Source organism: Dromaius novaehollandiae, chromosome 20 (genome assembly GCF_036370855.1).
Source record: "Dromaius novaehollandiae isolate bDroNov1 chromosome 20, bDroNov1.hap1, whole genome shotgun sequence".
NCBI lineage: Eukaryota > Metazoa > Chordata > Aves > Casuariiformes > Dromaiidae > Dromaius > Dromaius novaehollandiae.
In genome coordinates, this window is record NC_088117.1 from 2,861,794 (window position 1) to 2,880,567 (window position 18,774).

Sequence of the window (18,774 nt, forward strand, 5' to 3'; positions counted from 1 at the left end):
TGGCCCCAGAGTACTCATACTCTCAAGCACTAAAATCTGGGATGGTTTATAGCTCTTCACCCTCCTCCCCTGCCCGTTGCCAAAGGACTGGCTCCGTTCTGGTACCTTTCAGCATGTCCCCAACCCATGCTGGTGATCAGCATAAATGTCCTTCAGGACCAAGAGTGTCATCAGCAGGGGAAGAGTTCCTTGCAGGAAAAGTGGTGTTCATGCCCCCCACCCCCACCCTCACCCCCACCCCCCCAAGAACAGGCTTGGCTCTCTGCAGAGCAGCTTTGGGCATTTAAAATAACGGTAGTGGTGGGGTGGGCAGAGAAATAGCACCTGTATGCACTCGCAAACCAATTCTCAGCAAATGGGTACCTGGGAGATGGAGACCGGAGTAGCTGGCTATAGAGACGTCCTTTAGTGCACAGTGCACTCCTCCTCCAGTGTACCCTGGGAAATGCGTCCAAGTGAGAGCAATTCCATGATGAACCAGTCTGCCAGGAAGCCCACCCACACAACAGGCAGGAGAGCAGACAAGGAGCCTCCTCAGCACTTGAAGAACATGGGAGATGGCTGGGATCGCTGGAGAGCTGAAACACGTGTGGGAGAGACAATGACACTGGCCAGCGAGGGCTACCATCCAGCACAGGCAACAGCTCTGCAGCAGCTGGGTCGTCCCTAAGACAATAATGGTTGCTACATTTCCCACCAAACTTTTGACCCCCTAAAATGCTCCTCTTCCCATCCTGTGCTCCTCCCTCTCTGCAGAGGGGCCTCATGCCCTTGAAGCATCCAGGCTGCAGCAATGGAACAACAAGTCCAGCTTTAGACCCTATGGATCTTCTAGTGATGTCCCTAAAGCTGCCCTTCAGGCTTCTCACTGCGTGGAAGAGAGGACAGACACATGGGCTGCCTCCTGTGAGGTCAGTCAGCAACCGCACTTCAAGGACCCCAGGCTGGGTCTGCAGGGCCGTGCATCCTGGAACAGCCCGTATCGACACCATGGGCACAGGACATCTTCTGGTCTGCTGTGAAGATTCAGCCTGACCTAACCCTCTGCCGGTGCGAACTACGTGTACAGAGGAGGTGTGCACTCTCTGGAAATAACTTCCTCAACATGCAGGTGCCTAGCAGCAAATGAGTCCTGGTATAGCAGAACCCACTATGCTCATTGCCAGAGTCAATTCCTGAGCTGCAGTAATGAGTATGTCCATAATTCTCATCTAATTAACGCTGTGCTAGTGCTTCAGGAACTTCTATTTTATGGCTTAGCCATAAAAGTTGACACTCTGTTGAAACGTGCTTTGCAAGGGCTCCTGTTCTACTTCCTTCCTTTCTATTTATTTTATAAAAGGAAAGACTGGCTGTATTAACTTATCAGACTTCCTACCTGTAACAACCCTTTGGTTCCCTAAAAAGTTCATTAAGCCAATTGTTTGCATTCATAAGACAAATTAAATGAAATGTGCTGAGCAATAGCTGCAAGATCTATCCAATATCCTTGTCCCATGTCTGATCCTTGCACAACTGGTGTGGCTCAGACATGAAGTGGTTTGCATGTTCGTGGGGCCATAACAGATCTTAAAATGGAAAACATGGTAATCTGGGAATCAAAATTTTATAATCATATTATTTAGAGAAATGACCTTGCCTGATCAGTACACAGAACCTGGTAGCAAGAGACAGCAGAGACATGATCCTGAGCTCAGCATCCCATCCTGCAACCCAGCCCAAGCCCTCAGTGACAATTTTTGGCACTCGGTTCTTATCTTTTATCCAGATCTGAACAGCATCAGAGTTGGTCAGAGAGCAAAAGGAACGAGCTCTTCTCTCAGCTCAGATACTAACATGATATTCCTCTCCCCTAGCCAAGGAATTTCCTTTTTTTTCTTTTTTTTCTTTTTTTCTTTTTTGTAGAAAAACACAGAGTTCATCCCCACCAATGCCGTGAGGTCTTTGGCCTGCTGCATTTCTGTTCCATATCTCTTGTGGGCTCAGTGCCCAGGTCCTGGAAGACGTTGCCCATGTCCACCAGCAAAGCAAGGGGTAGACTCCTAGGTGTGCTAGGGGGAGGCGCCCTTGGAGATCTCCAGTCCAACTCTCCCTCAGACCAAGAACGTCACCAACACCTGATCAGCTCAGCCATGAACTTGTCTGGCTGAGTCTTGCTCCCTTCCAATGATGGAGACCCACGTAGCTCTCTGGGAGCCTGTTCTTGCACTGTATTAGCCTTAGAGTTAAAATCTTTTCCTAAAATCCAAGTGGAAGGTCCCAAGGTTGTCACAAATTGTGGGGCTGTTGCTCCTTATTTTGACACCTGGCTCTGCCAAGAAGTTTGTCTCCATCACCTTTATAGCTGTCCTTCCAGAAGTTGTAGGATGCTGTTAGATCCTCCCTTAGCTTCCCCTTCCCCAAACTAAACCAGTCGTGCTCTCTCCATCTCTCCACATGGGTCCTGCGCTCCAGGCCCCAGCTACCTTGGCAGTCTTCACTGGACCCTCTCCAATTTCTCCATATCCTTCCTGAGCTGCTAGAGAGGATGGGACACAAAATTAGACACACTAGTTCAAATGCCTGGGGTCAAGCATGGGAACTACATCAAAGAGCAGAATGGTGTTTGTTTTGCTTTGTGGATCAGCTTTTGACATCAGTCCATTTTATGCAGAGCCATTGATTTTCCCTGGGCCAAGAGATTTTTTCTGGTGCTCCATGACCGGTCACTGCCGTCTCCGGACTCCTGGAAACAGAGGGGTTCACCTACTTCTGTTTGTGTACAAACGATGCAATCAGATTTGGAAAATTAGATCTGCTACACCAGCAAACTGACGCACAATGTGTGTGGAACTTTCCATTAGAAACATGTGTATCCTTCTAAAATAATTAGCCTATTAGTTCAGGAAGGAACAAGAAATTACTTACAAATGGCTCCTATACAAACACTCCGTCCCAGCTCCCCACCTGCACCTGCTTGGCCCTTCCCCTCGCCTCCCCCCCCCCCCCCCCGCCACGCTGCACCTCCCTCTTCCTCGCTCTCTGCCAATCGATGAAGATTGGGAAGAGGGGATCCTGGATGTTTCCAAGGTGGGAATCCAGCTAACCACCTCTGAGGCCATCTGTGTCCCACGCTAAGTTTGGAGGCATGCAGGCAGTTTCCAAATCGAGGCCAGGGATGCTGGCGAGCCGCTGCAGCAGGTCAGCGTGGAGAGAAGGTCCCACAGGAGGTATGCGGCTGGTGGAAGTCCAGAAAGGAGACAGCAGTCGGGAGCTGAGTGCCAGACACAGACCTCAACAAGGATCGTAATCTTTTTTTTTTTTTTTTTTTTGGAAAATCAACTTCCCTAAAAAATGTTGAAATCTTCTACTGCTTTGGAAGCAGTTCCCATGCTTCCAAACACTCTGTCTGTGTCACTTCCCTGGAAGATCTGCTGAGAAACAAAGGCAAAGTCTTTTGCTGTCCTTTTCTCCAGCACCTCTAGACCAGCTGAGAGTCAGCACTATTTGCCTTCCTCCCCCAGCACTGGGGAATGTGTGAGCTGGATGGGCTGAGTAAAAATGACCTAATGCAGAGAAGAATCAGAAAATGAGCAATAAGATGGTCATAACAATGCTTCCCGAATGAGTTCGCTGCACCCAGGGGACTGTAACCGCTGTTGGATTTCCTGTCCTGGCAGTGGCTAAACTGGGCTCATTTTATTTCCTTGACAGACAGCATCTGAGTCTGATTCAACATGTTTTTATTCTTACTTTAGAAGGGGTTTATTTTCTCCTTCTTTGTTCCCCTGGATTTTTGTAAGAGTGACATCGCTAACGCTGGCCGCGGCGCTCCGTAGCACTTGCTGTTACAGCCTCAGCTGGAGGCTGCCTCCAAAGGGAGTAGTTTTTGCTGCTCCCCGGGGTAGGACAAAATCCCACCAAGGGCCCCACTGAGCCTCGTGCCCACCAGCGGCACGGCAGAGACTCCCCGCAGCTAAGCCGTGCGGCTTGTCAGCTGCAGAGCCCAGGATGAGCCCCAGGATCACTGAGCGGCGTTCAGAAGGACACCAGCCCTCAAGTACATCTCGGCAACCCCCCCTGCCCCGGCCCTTTATCAAACCCAGTGGAAGCAAAAGTCCCCAAACACACTGCAGACGGACACCAACTTGCAGCACCGCCGGGCAGGCTATCGAGGGGTGGGCGCTCCTGAGCAGGACTCTGGGCAGCTTCCGGGGCTCTCAGCTACCCAAATAAGAGTGCAGCGTGCCCCCGATAGTCTAAATAATTTTCTGTGTGTGATTAAGTGACTTGCATAGAAAGTCAGCTGTTTTGCTGCAGCAGGGGAATTCTTCTGTCTGCAGCTCAGTAGCTAGCTGCTGAGTTATGTTTAGTCTATGGTTATAAAGTAGCCTTGTTTCTATTCTGAGAATATTTGTCTAATCAGGGGTTCGAAGAATTATTTTGCTCAGTAGAAAGCTATGGTTTTTTGGAGAAATTTCTACTCCATGATGGGCGCCTTAAAAAAGCCTCGTAAAAGCTGCAAATTGCTGGCATAGCTGGGGGCACGGTGCACACCTGTACGAAAGCCAATCTTTTTACTAACTTTGCAAGAACAAAGGAAAGGTTTTATGTTCACAGCTGCTAGCCAGCTCTGAAATGAGGGCAGGAGGCCCGTGTGCGACCGCAGCGCTGCGTGCAACTGCCGTTACCCTGGATGCTGCAGCCACTTCTTTGCAGGCAGATGAGAACCAGTGTTGGACCAGTGGGGGACACCCACGCTGGATATTAGGTTCTTCCAAGAGATGCTCAGCAGCTTTAGCTGTATTTTAATGTAGCTGCTAACTTTGGAACTTCTTTTTTTTTTTCCTTTGGTAAATCACAGGTGACTCCAGCATCTATATCTCTGGCAGTTTCCTTAGGAAGCTGATGAAATATAGGGCTGAGGGACACCTTCTCCGCTTGAAGGGCCAAGGCCCCCGTCACCTTCAGCAGGTATAACTGCTTTATCAACCTCTCTAGTTCCTTTCCATTTAAGTATCACCTCCTGATCCCTGATGAGGGAAAACTCTGATGTTAACACCCTGATATTAGGGCATTTTTGCCAGTAGTCTTAACTTTTGCTCTCAGTTATGAAGTTTGGGCATTTTTTTGTACCTAACAAAGCATTCGTCACTTTCTGATGGTTATTCCCATTTTCCCACTTAAATTCTTTCCCCTAGGTGCTTGGCCTCATGGCTGCTTTCAGCTTGGTGAGCTTTGTCCTGCAAACGCGCCGAGAGGCACCTGCACCTCAGTGGACTTTACCCTGTTTGCACAGGACAAACACAACGGAGTTGTGACCACCCCCAACTGAGCAACCACTCATTTTTAGCCCAGAGATAAATCCCCGATAGTTGCTGCGATAAGGCCTGCCGGAGCATCCCCCTGTTCTGGAAGGCGGCAGTTTCCGCATTTGGAAATCACCTTTGGCAGCTCGGCGAAATGGCAGTGCTGGGGCGGCGGTGGTCACGGCCAGCTGCCTGCGCAGGCACCGGGCTTGGGGACAAAGCAGCTTTCCTGGGACATGCAGCAGCCACCTCGCCACCGCGGCTCGTGCTCTTGCTGTCGCCATCCCGTGCCGTCCTTCGAGCCCTCCTGCTGCTGCAGCGGCAAGTGGCTTGGATGCAGGTAATGGCTTTTTCTCTGCGAAATGCCACTTCTCCCTCTCCGGGGCCATCCCTAGCCAAGTGAGCCCCTGCGAGTTTACTGTTCCTGCCGTGGGAACCGTCCCGCCGGGTTCAGTAACTCCGATCCATTTGAACGTGCACTTGTGGACGGCTCACCCCCATATTCACTGCCCAGGCTCGTGGCATCGGCATCAACAGCTGAGTAATTTCTTCTCTTCCAAATCCCTTGCAGCTTGATTGTGTTTTGTCCTGCAGATCTCCTTTTGCGCTAAGTAAGGATATTTTGATTCCCCACTCTGCTTTCATCGTTAATGCATCCTGAAGAGCCACAGCAGCCCTAGGTACCCTCATCCCCTTTGGAAAAGGAGCTGGCCTGGACAGCATGGCCGTTTCTCCATCCCGGCCGATGTCCCTCAGAGCAAAGCCCTCCCCATGGTCTGACTTGCCCAGTCCATGGTTCGCCTGCAGCTGCTCCAAGTTTCCTACGTCCTTCACGGAGCACGAACAGTCCTCAAGAAGATCATGCAGCTCCTCTTCTCAGCATGGAGGGGACAAAGCTGTGGCTTTGGTGCCACCGCAGCAGTCACACCGAGACCCATGCTGCCGCCGGGTGCCGGTGGGCAAGCAGAGGGCATTGGCAGGGCTGGGAGATCACAACGAACGCACTGAGTATTTCCACTCCCAGCCGAGCTTCACTTCCCACCCCGAGCCCTGCCTCTCCTGGAAATCAGAGCACCTTCAAAGCACACATGGGGTGATGTTTGCAGAATGACTCAGACCAACTTGAACTGCTGCTAATAAATTCTATTACAGCAATAACCAAATTTATATCGTTAACGCTGGCTATTTCCGTTTTCTCCTGGGAGTGACCCCAAGTCACTGTTTTTCTGTCTTTTACACGCACTGGCGCATCTGTTCCTTGTAGGGACTGTCTCCGCAGGCAGGTCAGCAGCGTTTCCTCAAAGACATGTGCCGGATTCCTGCACCACGTCTCAAAGCAGCCCCAGTCCTTGCTGCCTAGGTTCAGATAATTCAAGTGACAGATGCAAGCCAAGATTCAGGCTAGAATCAACTTGCATGAGGGTTGGATGCTGCTGGGAGTCATCATCCACAGCCCCAAGAGGTGATGCTGAACCCGGAGCTTGGGGTGAGAGAAGGTAACGCAGCCGTGACTGCAAACCATCAGTCTCCTGCCCTCTGCAAAGCCCCCAGGGCCAACGGGGACCCACGGTGGGCTGAGCCCAGGGACACAGAGGACTGGGACAGTGATGAAGAAATAACCATTTTTTTAACGTGGATGGCTTGTGACTAAGCAAGGGGTAGCCAAGAGTATGCACGCAATGGAGAGCCGGGTAAAGGGCAGCAAGCTGACTTTGCCCAAGGCCAGGTATCAAGAGAAACCCTCTGGGCAGGGAAGGCAAGGTGCTGAAGGCTTCCTGGCTGGTAACGCCAGTGAGCATCACCGTTGCGTTTCCACCATCACAAAACAAGCAGCATTGCCTAGAGCCGTGGTGAGAAAAAGGTGCAGGGCCCAGGCTCTGCTTTGGAGGACCAAGACTTGGCTCACCCATGGTGCTGCAGGTGCTGGCGTCCCTGCAGGCAGGCTCTTAGTACGCTGCTGTGCCTGCAGGACACCCACCCTGGCCACACGTCACCCCAAGCCTCCCCAGAGACCCTCCGTGCAGGGAGGTCTGGCTCAGAGGCAGCTACCAGCCCCAGGGGAGAAGTAGGGAGCAGTGTGGTCACCGGACTGTGGGACCAATGTTGAGCCCTATCCTAGGCGGGGGTCAGGGCATGCTTGCCCCTTCCCCATGCCGGGAAGGGGGTCAGGGCAGTGCCCAACACCTGGTTGCTCCTGGGACAGGCTGGGTTTGCCCAGAGATGCTGCTGCTGAGCTGAATTTGCAGGGCTGGACATACAGCAGGCGCCAGCCCTGGCAGCATGAAGTTGGAGCCCAAATCCTGCCAGCTCCCACAGAAAAAGACTTTTTTGGCTCCCAGCACCCTCAAGCAGGGCCACTGAAGCTCCCGGGGGAATCGGGCTCCCAGCACCAGGTCCTCAGCCACCATACAAAAAACAGCCCCTGGCACCAGATGCCCCCGGCACTGCTGCTCAGGGAGAAGCCCCCCTGCCCAGGCTGCAGGGACGGGGGGGACCCAAGTGCCAGCCCAGGAGCCACCTGGGCCTGCGAAGGGCTGGGGCCGGCGAGGCTCGCAGGGAGGCTGCGTTGGCCCCGGCTGGCCCAAGCAGCTCCCGGGCCCCCAGCTTGGGCGCCAACCCCCCAGGCTCGACCCAGGGGAGCCCCTCTGACGTCCTGGTCAGCAGCGCAGGCACCACTTAATGCCGCGGCCTCCAGTCAAACCCCCGAGGGGTCCCATCAGCTCTGCTCCAGCTTCCCCACTGGCCATCAGCCCCTGGTGGTTTAGGGGATGGGAGGGGGGAAACGCAGCCAGTTCCCCAAAAGAGACCATGGCTGACAGCCTTCCCCCATCAGCCACAGCTCTGGGCTCGCCACGGTGGTCCGCGGCCAGCGCACGGGGACAAGGATGCTCCCGGGTGCAGGCGACAGAGCCCCCCGGGCCCCACAGGCGACAGAACCCAGTGACTGACCTGAAACATTGCAACTGCCAAACGCAGCGTGAACAGCCTTTACAAAGCCAGTGCAGAAGAACATACTGATTAAATCCAAAGCACGTCCTCTGCCGGGGTAGCCACAGCCCTGCTAAGCCATGCAGCCAGGAGAACTCAAACCAGCAGTGTTGGGTTTTCGTTGCTTCTTTCCTTGATTCAGTTTTGATCTGTCCCCAGAGGGACTCTGAACTACACAGGTCCCTTCTGTTCCTGCACATTTCCACAGGCAGAGGTTTATGCCCTGCTGTGTTTACATGCTATCCACGGGAACAGGCTTGGTGGTCTAGCTTTGGGAAAGCTTTCCGTGTGGCTACAGTGCTGCACCTGGGCCTGGCCTTGGCCCTTAGCCTGGGAGCGTCTGGTGGCTACTTCACCACAGAACAAAGCTCTGAAATGCACGGCACCAGATTTTTCCCACCTTTAGCTACGCAATAACAATGTCACACTACCCAGTGACGCAAGGGAAGCCCAGCTCCGCCAGTGCCGAGCTGCCTGGAGAAACATACCACCAAGAAAAGGCAGGTACAAGAAATTATATTCTCCTTTTATTTACCTATGACCATGACAATGTATTTTTGCTAGCTGCAGAGATGCTTTGCACTGTAAACTCGGCACCTGGACGCAGACAGTCTGTCCAGCTCTGCCAGGTTCAGCAATAACCCACGTTTCTCAAAACACAATATTGTTATCCAGAGTAGTGAGAGCGTCTGATTCACAGAGCTGCTTATCTACACCATCAAACCCTCTGTCGTCAGGGAATGATATATACACCCAGGCTCCCCCAGCGGCCCGCTGCTAGGGAACACGCCGTTTGTCAGATAAAACCTGCAAACTTAGAAAATTTTGTACGCACTCTTAAAAGAGAAGGCATCCGTTCCACTGGAGAACTCCGCCGAGACACACACAAATATTGCACTTGTAATTTCAGAACAGGAAAGGACACAAGGATTTCCTATTACACAGCAACGCGTCCAGCTATAGGAGGTCAATAAATAAACCAGGAGGTGAGGGGTGGGAGCAGGAAGCGGTTTGATTGCACACCTCCAGCGCAGGGGGACGAACCGGCTTTCGCTGCTCCCGGGGGTGACTTGCCACAAGCGAAGGAAGCGCCGGGCTCCTGTGAGATAGCTGCGTTGGGGGAGCACGGGAGCCAGGCCAGCGAGGCTCTCGCCGGCATGGGGAAGCACAGCAGCATCGGTGACGTGGGACTGGTCCAGTTCAGAAGTCTTATGTCCAGGGAAGATGTTCACGGTGGTGCTGTTTTCCCCTTGCCGGAGCCCTGCACAAAAGTCCTCCTCCTCCTCACCGAGTCGGGATCACTCGTCGCCTTCCAGGAGCGCTCGCAGCTCAGGCATGTGCTTCACAGTAGTCTTGTGGGAGCTCCCCTCCTGGCTAAAATCCATGCCAGAGTCACCCCAAAGGCGTCGTACCAGCGATGGTGAGATGGGGGCGATGGAGCAGTACCAGACTGCTTGGTTGGTTGGTCCCCTCGGCGTCACGCCCGGTGCCTTCGCCTGCCTCATGCCCGGCTGCTGCAGGAATATGGCTTGGGGGCATGAACGCCAGCAGGAAGGCAAGCTCCCGCCATCCCCCGGGAAGGCCACCACCACCCGATTTCATGTAAACACACAGTTCCCACTCTGCCCCGAGAGAGTCCTTGGGTCTACAGTGGGGAGCTGGCTTTCTTCTGGTTAATTATGTCTAAGTACAAGTCAGAGCGGAGGAAGCGGGGGTAGGAGTCCTTCTCCATGAGCCCATAAATTCTCTTCTGAGCGAGGTCGAAGCAGCTGCGGGTGATGTTCTGCAGGTTTTCCTTGGTGTGCTCCCGCGTGTAGGAGTCCAGGTTCACCTGCAGGGAACAGAGACCAGCCCCGGTGAGCAGCTCCGGGAGCAGCCACCGAGGCACGCGCACGCGGCCTGCAGCCAGCTGCATATCACAGGTACTCGCTAGCACAGCCCTAAGGAAAAATAGCTTTGGAGAGAAATTCTTTAAAAAAGTAAGCGTGAGTTACGGACAGCAGTCCCACCCCGCGCTTGCTGAGCTCGTGCTCTGCAGGACGGTCGCACCAACCCGTGCCACACCAGCACCTCCGTCTAGCAAGGAGGGCCTGCCAGGGAGCTCCAGCTCCTGCTTGCAGTAACAGCAGATGCTGGCAAAGGCGCCACGAGGTTTGGCCAGCCCAAGACACTCTCAGCAACATGCGCGCACACGACCAGGCCTGCTGGCATGCAGCCGTCATGCAAACTCGGCATGGTACGAGAGCCCAGTGTCCCTGCTGTGCCCCCCGAGCCCCCAGGGACCCAACGGCGGCTAAGGCCCGGCAGCTGCCCTCACCTCCTTGCAGGACTGGATAGCGATGTACTCCGCAAAGATCTTCTTGGCTTTGGACACCATCTTGGACTGCGATTTGATCTTTTTGTACTCTTCGCACGCCAGCCAGAACTCCAGGTTCTCCTCACTGAACTCAGTGCGCAGGAAGGCCCTGAAGGCTGCCAGCCCATCTGCGGGGACAGTTACATATCTCTACTCCCAGCTCGCAGGCACGGAACAGCCTTAGCCAAGCCACCCTGGAAAGCTGCAACCTAAAATACCTCCTCCCTGCATCTTCCCCTAAAAGTTCCTCGTGAGCCCGTGGCTGACCTTAGCTCCTCAAGGCACCACGGATGCAGGAAAAGGGTAGCCTCATCTCTACCCCCACTGTTCCCCCAAAATATCGGAAGGGGTTAAGACAGGAAATCTCAGATTTATTCATGCCCATGCCCAGATATTCCCCTGGTGGAAAACAGAAGAGGAAGGAGGTGGTAAACACGTACATTTGTGAAGCAGCAGTTTCTCTAGAGACTCCCCCCACTTGAGAGCTTCCTCCGGAGTCGGCCTGCGAGAGAAGGGGTGCACGTTGGCATGGCAAAACAGCAAAAGCCGCTCGCGGCAGGAGACAACGGCGTTCGCTGCCTGCCGCTAGACAGCACCAGCTGCCATGAAACCAAAACATCTCCAGCAGGCAAAGCATCGCCATCCGCCCCGGCCGGGCTGGCCCCGACTCGGACATTGGCACCAGCGTTTCCAGGGCACCCGCAGGCTGCAAAGCCAGGCTCGGCGCCCGCTACAGCCCACAGGCAGCACTGCCTCGGCTCTCCTGGAAGGGACCCTCGGCAAAAGGAAAATCCAAAATAACGATAAGGGCTCTGCAAGCAGCCAAGCCACTTGGGGCATCTGAGCAAGAAGCAGGAAAGCCCTGAGCAATGCCCAAGAGCTGAGCCAGAAGTTAAAGTGCCCGGGCCAAGCTAGACGGACCCGGGAACTGTGTGCAGAGCCCGGGGCCACACGTCAGGGCCAGCCCTGCCGAGGACCCGCCGTTACGTGCAGCCTCCCCGCTGCAAGCGAGAGCTCCCCATCTGGCAAGCGGAGGGCCACGAGGCACAGGGACTCCGACCACAAGGACCTCGGCCGTCCCGCTTAAGCTGCCGAGCGTGAGACAGCAGCGGCAGGGCAGGCTGCGAGGGGAGGGTTTGTCTCCGTCTGCTGGAGCATCTCCAGAGCAGAAGTGGTTTTTCAAACCATCCTACAGCGAGTTCCCCACAAGGGAAATTTCCAGCTCAAGCCGATCTCCTCCCGAAGGCTGTGCTGCCTCCCAGAAACAAGGCACCGGGCAGGGAGCCTCCCGCTCACCTCTGGAGAAATCATCCAGAGCACAACTGCTTAAAAAAGCTCCTCTAGAGAGAGGAGTTGCTGACCCACAGCCTCCCTGACCCCCAGCCGGGGCTGCGGGGCCACCCCAGCCTCTCCCCACTTGCCAGGAGGCGACACTTGGCATGGCCGGGGTTCGTCCCCCAGCCCCCAGGGCCGGTGGGCTGCCCGGTGCCCAGCCCCGATGACCCCCACCTCCCGCTCGCGCTACCTACTTGAGCGACTTGAGCACTTTGTCCAGCTTGCTGCTCGGGTTGGCTCCCGGGGACTCGTTCCGCCGCCGGAAAATCCCCAGGCGGTTCTTCATGTCTTTGGCTCTAGGGGGAAGAGCGAGGTTTAGTAGCCAGGCAAGGGGCAGCGCCGGGGGCTGCAGAGGCGCCGGGGCCGCAGGACTCGCGCCCAGGGGATCAGCCGCCAGCCCGGCCCCACGCGACGGCAGCGGGTGCGGAGAGGAGGCGCGGGGCGAGACCGAGGGGCCTCCCGCTCGCGCCGGCTCGCCCCCGACACCTACTCCTTCATGGTGTGCCGGCGCTGCAAGCTCCCGTTGTGCGGCCGCTGCACGCCCAGCAGCATCTCCGAGTGAAACTCCAGCGGCTGCGGCTTGGAAAGGTCCCGGAAAAAGGGCATAGCGGCTCCGTGCGGTGCCGGCAGCCCAGGCCGCGGCAGCACGCAGGGGCCTCGCAGCCCGCGGAGCGGCTCCCCGGAGCGACCGGCCCAGCCAGATGCTCGGGCGCTCTGACGCCGGCTCCGTGCCGCGCTCCCGCTCCCGCTCCGGGCCGGCGGGTCCGGAAGTGGGAGGGCTCAGCCCGAGGAGCTTTAAACGCTCCATGGCGTGAAGGAGGCATGTGTGAGTAAGGGCTGTGTCAGCGCCCAGCCACGGCCCCGCACGGCCGGCAGCTATTTATGATGGCTCCGCCGGTCGTTGCTGGGGTAACCCAAGGAAGGGTGGAAAAATCAGCGTCGCGGGAGCATAGTGGGGCCTTTCACGAGCCGGGGAGGGGGGAGAAACGCGGCGGGGATTTACGAGCGCTATTTATGGAGCCCAGGCAGCCTCAGGAATGCAGCGGGGATGCCGGCGGCTGGCCAAGCAGGGGTTAAGGGTTGCGCCCGGACCCACGGCACCCGCGCTGGGGACCCACGCGTGACACAGCGACAAGGCACGGGGTCTGTCCCCAGCACTGCCCTGCAGAAAGGCGGCTCTTTATAACCGGGTGTTTGCCCAGGGGGGGTCACCCTGCCCACGGGAGAGGCTGCGGGGAGGGTGCTGGGTGCTTGCACGTGTTGGACACCCAGCGCTACGACCCTCCCTGAGCGCTCGGCCCGGGCTCAGCCAACCCCTGGTACACAGGTCCCACACACAGACAAACACCCGGACACGGGGCTCCCAGTCCCCCCGGCCAGGAGGAAGCGCACAGGAGAAATGGGCAACTGCCGCAGGAAAGCGTCAAGCAGGACCCCTGCTCGGCCCCAGCCCAGGTCCCACCAGGCAGCGCAAAGGCTTTCGAGTCTGCGCACGCGGGAGGGAGAAGAGGTGGCGGGCGCGAGGAAGGGCGCGGACGATGCTGTCCCCTCGTGGCACAGCTCCTGCATGACACTGTGGCATGGAAGTGGCACAGGGGACAGGCACAGGGCGGTGGCAGCAGGGCACCTTGAGCTGCAGCCAAGGCCAGCAGTGGCACCGGGGCAGATGGGGTCCTCGGGGTGCTGTGGCCGGACCCACCTTGGGTCCCACGCGAGTCGCGCAGTTGGCTGCACCCCAGGGCTCGCGAAGGAGCCCCGTTTGCCCATCGCATGAGCCCAGCCAGCCTGTGCCCACCCCACTCCATGCCCAGGGCCTGCTGAGGACGGCACCAGCACGGGGACGATTCGAGATGAAGGGGTGCCCCGCACGGAGGGATGCTGTCCAGAGCCACAGATCTCTCCCAGTCTCAGAACACGGAGGTAAAACAATAATCCACTAGAAAAAGAGTTGCAACAACCCCAGGCTCAATCCTGCAAGGTGCCAAGCGCGCTGGTGCTGAGCCAGCGACGGGCTTCAGCGCGCGGTCGGCTGCCGGCCCCCTGCTCCTCGTCCTGCAGGCCGCGGCCCCTCGTCCCCGCGGGGCAGCGAGTCCCGCTGGCTGCCAGCTGCCGACCATCAGCTCAACGCTAACATGGGAAAAGCGGATCCAAAACAAGGAGCCTCCCTCCACAAACACCATCTGCCTCCCATTACCGCGCCGCCGGGACCGCCGCCATCCCAGGGAGAGCCGCCACGCGGGACGCCGCGATCCCACACGGCTCCAACCAACAATTTGAGCGGTGTTCCCGATTTAGCGAGGCGGCCGCTGCGGCTCGGGTTCTCATGAGGCTCTAAAAGCAGCGAAAAGCACTTGTGTGTGTGCAGGGGGACGTGAGAGACAGCACACGTGGGCTGGACACATATTTAGCCTTCTGCAAAACACCAAGAAACCCTACGGCACCCAAAGCTCAGGAGCTCGCAGGTGGACGCGGCTCACGGGCAGGTCTGCTGTCTCTAATATGCAATATCTGAAAAAGTTTCCAAACTCCCAACGAGGGAGATGCTGCTCTCTCGGCGGCCCTCTCGCACGCGATTGCAAATAAATAACAACCAGCGTTAAACCGGCCGGCACCAGCGGCAGGCGTGCACCACCCTGAGCCGCCGGCCTGGCTGCAGCGCAAAACGCCCCCGCAAAAACAACACGGTGCAAGAAACCCCTGGTCTCTGTTTGCAGTCACAGGTACGAAGCAATCTGCCCCCGGGCACGGCCGTGAGGCCGCATCCTGCCCGCGTCCCCTGCCAACCGCGCCGCCCTCCAGGGCACAGCACTCCGGTCCTACCTTTCCAGGTATTTCTCGGAAAAGTCCACCATGGCGTGGTACATCGGGAGGCGAGCGGCGGCCGGAGGCGCGTGCCGGTGCCGGCAGCGGAGCCGTGTGCCCACGGCAGCCACTTGCACCATAAATACTCCTCGGGGACGGGGCGCGAGCGGGCTGCGCAGCCAATAGCCGGGCCGCGTGCCGCTGCGCCGCTCCCCAGCGCATCCCCTGCTCTCTCAAGGTGAGGGAAAAAACCCCTCTCCGCAGCCGCCTCCGAGCCCCCGGCGCGGGGAAGCGGGACCCGGCTGCAGCCTCCCTCCGCCCGGCCCCCGGCCACGGCCGCCGGAGCTGCGGCAGGGCCCGGGCTGCGGGCAGCGGGGGGGGATAGGATGTCCCCGCTGCGGATGGGAGAGGATTCATTTTAATTTCAAGCGTCGGGGAGGGGGGGGGAATAATGCGAAGAGCTAAAAATACCCAGCCGCAGCGGCTGCGCGGGACCTCGCAGGGCAACAGTGCCGCTCGCTGGCAGCCGGCGCGCACGGCGAAGGGCGGCCGGGCCGCGCGTCTCGGCCCTCTCGCTCGCCCGCTTTGCGCCCCGGCGCGTCCCGAAACACGTGCGGGTTCTCCCCTCGCTCCGAGCCCCGTGCGGGGAGCAACGCCCCACCTCCAGACACCGCCGTAACCTCTTGCCACGCAAAAACCGCTGGCAATTCGCTCCAAAACGTCGCCCCGGGAGGTAACGCCCGCGGGTACTTCTGTCCCCGCTGAACTGCGGCTGCGTTGGCAAGAAACAGGGGCCACGGCGCCCTCGTCCTCGCCAGCGCCCACCTTAAAATAGCCCTTTTGGGTGGCAGCCCACGGGGAGAGGCGGAGGGTGGCCCCGGAGCCGAACGCAGCCGGGGAGCAAGGCCACGCTGCCGCCAGCTTCCCTTGGTGGCCCCAGTCCCCAGCGCGGGGCTCACCCAGGGCCGGGCCCAGCCGCCGCTCCAGCGCAGCGCTCTCCGGTTTGCCGTGCCGGAGCCCTTCCCCATGCTGCGAAACCTCCCCAGCGCTCCTCCCGGCGCGGGGCCGGCGGGAAGGCAGCCTGCGGCTCACGTTTCAGGGCCTCGCGTGGCCTCTCCCCAAACTCCACATCCATCCGAGCGACGCGAACCCCCACAGCCGGGCCTGTCCTGCCCTCCTCCCCGAAAATCAGGCTCCAAGGACTCCCAAAACAAGATCCTAGTTGATGCCCATCGCCACCACCACCTCCTTCCTTGCAAAGCTCGGGAAAACGAGACGGGGGGGCCCAAGGGCTACCCGGGTGAGGTGCTTAGCCCCAAAAGCACAGGGAGCCGGCGCAGCCAAGCAGCAGCCCGCGGCAGGCACAGGCCGAGGCCACCGCGGCGGGACACTTACAGGCTCTTGCTCCTTTTCTTGCGCGAGGTCTCGTCCCCTTCGTCACAGCTGCACTCAGCGTCCGCTCCACTCAGCTGCGGGGGAAGCAGAAGACCAGTGGGCATCGTCGCGGTACCCGCCACCCTGCCGGCTGCCCGCGCCGGCACTCCACGTGCTGCACCGGCATCTCCCCAGGCTCCTGCGCCCGCAGCCACAGCGGGCGCACGGCTCCTTCCCCAGCACCACGGTTGGTTGCGCCGAAGCAAAGAGTCGCTTCCGGCACGGTAACCCTCCTCGCCACCGCCCTCGTGCCACCTCCGGCCCGCGGGGAAGCCTCCTCCTGCCCATGGCAGCACACGCTGCCGCCGGAGCAGCAGAGGAGAGAGACGCCATCTCCGGCAGGAGACCCGGCTGCCCTCCCAGAGAGGCACTCGAAGACGGATGTCACACGTTTAATAAAACGGGGACGAGCAAGTCTGCCATGCTGGGACGGCCCCCAAGCTTTGGGCTGACCGCCGGCCAAGGCCAGGCCGCCTGCAGACTCAGGCAGACGGCACTGGGTGGGCAACAAGCCTTCCCAGCAGTCAAAAATTTTATGGTCCAACCCTGCAGTGAGGCATCAATTTTGGTCACGTCTCCACAGAAGATCCCTATGCATCTCCCTCAGCAGGCCCTCAAGTTCAGGACCCTACTGGTGACACCTCCTCCGGGGAGGACACCCGCATCGCCCTGTTCCCGGTGTGGGAAGAGGCAGCCAAATGCTTCTGCGAGGGCCCAGGGATCCCTCCCCTGGGCTTTCCCAGCCTGCCGAGCACCATGTCCGAGCAGAGCCAGGATGAGCGTCTGGGGTTACTGTGGGGTCCCTGGCACCCAGAGCGGTGCCCACGCAGGGTGTGTGAGCCCATGCGGAGGGAGCACCGCTCCCCAGCTCTGCTCCGCAGCGCGAGGCACTGGGGTGCACCGGCCTCGTGTGCCCACCCACAGCTCCCCTGGGTGCCGGGCACCCCAGAGCTTGGTGCCACCAGACGCGGGAGGCCGTTGGCCACCCCACAACCCAGCACGAAGAGCACGGCCGTGGCCACGTGGGCTTTTCGCCAGGCTGCCCAGGGCTGCGTCGCTGCAGCCACCAGGACAGTCCACACACAACTGATCCTATCGCGGCAGCCTCTGAGCCTTGGGAGCACCCGGAGGGCTCCTCACCCCAACCACGAACCAGGGGTGGCCTGGGCAGACCTGGGGCACATTGGAGGTGACGTGAGGCTGGAGCAGCATCGGGGCAGCCTCTGAGCCACGCAGCCCAGAGCCGGGCGCCCCTCCGCCCACCTTAGCTCAGGCGCTTCAGCAACTCAGCGAGGCCGGATGGTGCCGGCGTCCCGCCGGGCCCGGGGCCGCGGGGCGCTTTCCAGGATCGCCAGCCCGCAGCCGTGCCGTGGGAACCCGCGGCGCGGCCCAGCAACCCCGGCCTCGAGGCTTTTGACACTTCCTTCCATTCTGCGCTTGGGTTTCCGGAGTTTATCGGCCCCGAACAATGCAACCCCTGCGAGCCGCCTCCCCCGCCAGACAGGGCCCCGGCCAGCGAGCGCGCGCGGGGCGACGCGCCGCCCGAGACCGTTTCCGGCTATTGTCGGAGCGGCTCCGCTCGCTCGCGGGGACAAAAGGCGGGCAGCGGGCTAACCTTCGCCCGAGAAGTCCCAGCGCTCCCGGCCACAATGGGCTCTTCAAACAACAGCCTCCAAACCCCGACGGCGGGGCAGGAGGGGAGTGGGGCGGCGCAAAGGCACGCCAGGGTTAAAAGGGCTGATGAACCGAGCCCCCTCCAAAATGCTATGGGGGAAAAAAAAGCACCTGGATGGAGCAGTGTCTCCCGCGCTCGGCGCTGAGCTGGCGCTGCCGCTAGAGGGGAGCCCTGGGGGAAGCGCGCACGGGGGCCCTGCCTGCTCCTGAAACCTCGCAGGGTTTCGCTGGAAATAATAAAAAGCACGCGCCCTCCAAAAGCCCCTCCGAAAGCCCCGCCAGAGCCAGGGCTGGGGAATGCCGGTGGGCAGACACGCGGGCCCAGGCGTCCCTGCCGCTCCACGGGATGCACCGTGCCCGGCCGTGGCGTGATGCCGGGCTCGGACACACGTGCGGCCCCTCCGAGGCGCTGCCGGCGAGCTGAGCACCGCTCTCCCGGGGACGGCGCAGCTCCTCGTGCCGCCAGCCCGAAAGCGGCCATGGCTAGGGAGAGAGGCGCAACGGGAGCCGCGGCAGGGGAGGGAGATGAGCGGCTGCGCCAGCGTGTTTTGGAGCAGGGTTTCTGTCCAGCCAGGAGGACCTGAGCGGGTAATACAGCCCACGAGCGGCTGCTTTAGCACCACACAACTGCCCTGGGACAAACTCCACTGTCCTGAGCTCGCACAGCAGCACTGAGCACCCCGTGCAGTCCTTTGGGACGGAGCACCCAGGCTCCCGCCCTGCTTCCCGTGCAGGATGTGTGCGTGAGCCGCAGCTGAGCTGCCGCTGTCGCAGTCAAGGGCAGGTGCTAAATCAGCCGCTGGCGGCAGGGAGCCTGCCTGCTCGCGGGCCGCACGCAGAGCGGCACTGTGAAGCCTCTTTGCTCTCCTCAGCGCAGGCAGCCCCGGCTCTCCGGGA

At 59.2% G+C, this 18,774-nt stretch overlaps 1 protein-coding gene and 1 long non-coding RNA gene across 6 annotated transcripts in view; one reads left to right on the forward strand and one right to left on the reverse strand.

Moving 5' to 3' along the window:
* Positions 1-5,566: 5,566 nt before the first annotated feature.
* Positions 5,567-6,455, forward strand: LOC135330366 (uncharacterized). Its single transcript, XR_010392340.1, has 2 exons — positions 5,567-5,628; positions 5,883-6,455. It is a non-coding gene; the product is annotated as an uncharacterized LOC135330366 (long non-coding RNA).
* Positions 6,456-8,781: 2,326 nt separating this feature from the next.
* The window catches only part of RGS3 (regulator of G protein signaling 3), a 96,078-nt gene continuing 86,085 nt past the window's right edge, over positions 8,782-18,774 (reverse strand). For all 5 annotated transcript variants that reach the window (XM_064523599.1, XM_064523598.1, XM_064523600.1 and 2 more), the window contains 5 exons: positions 16,165-16,238; positions 12,162-12,263; positions 11,073-11,134; positions 10,594-10,760; positions 8,782-10,107 (listed from right to left, as the gene is read on the reverse strand). In XM_064523599.1, coding sequence (XP_064379669.1) covers positions 9,922-10,107; positions 10,594-10,760; positions 11,073-11,134; positions 12,162-12,263; positions 16,165-16,238 — 591 coding nt within the window. In that variant the 3' untranslated portion in view covers positions 8,782-9,921. The remainder of the gene's footprint in view (positions 10,108-10,593; positions 10,761-11,072; positions 11,135-12,161; positions 12,264-16,164; positions 16,239-18,774) is intronic.